This window comes from Lethenteron reissneri, unplaced genomic scaffold (assembly GCF_015708825.2).
Source record: "Lethenteron reissneri isolate LAM-NWPU_2019-01 unplaced genomic scaffold, ASM1570882v1 scaffold_1630, whole genome shotgun sequence".
In the NCBI taxonomy this organism is placed as follows: Eukaryota; Metazoa; Chordata; class Hyperoartia; order Petromyzontiformes; family Petromyzontidae; genus Lethenteron; species Lethenteron reissneri.
In genome coordinates, this window is record NW_026891367.1 from 578,547 (window position 1) to 580,893 (window position 2,347).

General features: G+C 43.0%; 1 protein-coding gene across 1 annotated transcript in view; it reads right to left on the reverse strand.

Annotated features, from left to right (window-relative positions):
- Positions 1–2,023: 2,023 nt before the first annotated feature.
- Positions 2,024–2,347, reverse strand: part of LOC133362836 (uncharacterized) — a 23,248-nt gene continuing 22,924 nt past the window's right edge. The window contains exon 8 of the mRNA XM_061581778.1: positions 2,024–2,077. Within this exon, the coding sequence (XP_061437762.1) occupies positions 2,024–2,077 (54 nt within the window). The remainder of the gene's footprint in view (positions 2,078–2,347) is intronic.

The window sequence follows — 2,347 nt, forward strand, 5'->3', positions numbered from 1 at the left end:
ATGTTTTATTTTTATTTTATTATTTCCCTTCTACGTGACTTTACCGAAAGAACCAAGAACATGAGTAGATGTACATTGTACACGTTTACACATATTGCTTTTTAGAACTTTCCAACTGTTAAGGGCTCAGCTCCGCCGGGGTGTAAGATGAGTATCACGAACATGAATAAATCTTCAATAAAAGTGCGTTTTGATATAAGGGACTTGCCCCGTAGAACATCAGCGAACTGACCCAATTTTTTTTCCAAAACTTGGGAGACAAAAGCCAGTGTTAAAGGAAGCCACCAACGAAACGAAACTAAACTTTTTATTTCGATTTAAAGCTTTCGTGACTGCAGGGATTCATCTTCTTGGTTCTTTCGGTAAAGTCACGTAGAAGGGAAATAAAACATAATAAAATAATGCTATGTTTTATTTTTATTATTTTATTATTTCCCTTCTACTAAATAATAAAAATAAAACATAATAAAATAATTGGTATTATGTTTAAAATGTATTATTTTATTATTCCCTTCTACCAAATAATAAAAAAAAACATAATAAAACAATGATGTTATTTTTTTAATTTTATTATTTCCCTTCGACAAAATAATAAAAATAAAACATAATAAAATAATTGTTATTATGTTTAAATAGTATTATTTTATTATTTTCCTTCTACTAAATAATAAAACATAATAAAAAAACGATGTTATTTTTATTATTTTATTATCTCCCTTCTACTAAATAATAAAAAAAAACATAATAAAACAATTGTTATTATGTTTAAATAGTATTATTTTATTATTTCCCTTCGACTAAATAATAAAAAAAAAACATAATAAAATAATGATGTTATGTTGTATTTTTTATTATTTTATTATTTCCCTTCTACGTGACTTTACCAAAAGAACCAAGAAGATGAACTCTTTATTTTACCACGTGAGAGCCCACGCGTCTACATAGCTCTTTCTCAGAAGCCACCTGGCCACACTTTGTTGACAGCTCAACAAAGTGGTCCATCACGTGCCAATTCACATCAGCCAAATTACTCTTCAACGCACGTTTCCAACCGTGGATTGTCCGCGCGTGCATCGGGGCAAGTGCTACCATCATTACCGTCAATAGCTAAACAAAGCACCGTCCCGTACTTTCTGACGTCAAACGCCGGTTGAAAAGCGCCGCAGACTTCGTGCTCACGATGAATGTGGACATCAAAGAAGCGGGATCTCGTTTCGAGAAGAAAAATTAGCGGCGCGATTCGTTTACAGACAAGACCAGGCGACACACGGCGATGACCTCCAGATGAAACGAAAACCTTGACCTTGCCAGCGTCACTTGACCATGCCCCAGTTGACTCACCTTCAAATAGTGTCCTCTGAGCTTGACCTTGCTGCACCTGCCCAGTTTCACCGCTGCCATGTCCGCGTTGATCCCATCCACGACCCACTTGACCTTGTCCGTGTCGACCCAAAGTGTGACCTAACTGCTGCTCGACTTCGCCCGGCGGACAGCGAGATTGCCTTGGCTGACTCAGGCCCTGACGAGGTAGACCTCGCGCCTTGCCCCCCAGAACATGCACGTCACCTGACAGTCCCGGGCTCGGCCGGGTTGACGTTGACCCTCTTTTGGCCGAGTCTGAGCTCGGCCCAATTGGGTTGTTTTTGTTCCGTCGCGATCTGTCCCCTGCCCCGGCTGCTCATGTCCTTTAATTGCCTCTCCGTTGGCTTCTCCCGGCTGACCCTGCTGCCCTTTGCTACCCAAACCTTCAATCGATGGCCCCTGGATTTGCCCAGACTGACCTTCATCTTGTCCCGTCTGGCTGCACCCGTGAGCCAATATCTCCTGGAACGGCCTCACTTGTCCCCGACCTTTGCCCGGCTGACTCTGGCCACGGTGTGACGGCCCCTGGCCCTGCCTAGATTGACGGTGACCTTGTTCCGGCTTCCCCTCACTCTCGTAAAGACTGCCCAAGATGCTCTTTATGTCGAAGGCGGGGGGGAGTGTGGGGAAAGTGCCGTCCCAATTTCTACCGAGGGTTTCGCTACCGTTGCCCTCCATGCTGCGTCCTTTGTAAACTCCTTAGACAGCCGTCTTCCTGTGTACGCACAGGCACCGCCGTGCGCACGAGACAAAACAAATGTGGAATGCGTTAAGACAGTGCTACTGCGTAGCGAACCACGCGGCACCAGCGTCGTGACCTCTTCGCAAAGATATCTTTTTTCTCTCTCTCTGGGTTTTTTGTTTTCTCTCTCTGCCTGTGTCCTCTCTTTGGAATTTTCACACTTAAATTCTAACTTAGCAATCTTTGAAATACGTAATCGACCGGGCTATGCGTTCATTGTGTGTTGACCGACTCTCTGTGTTG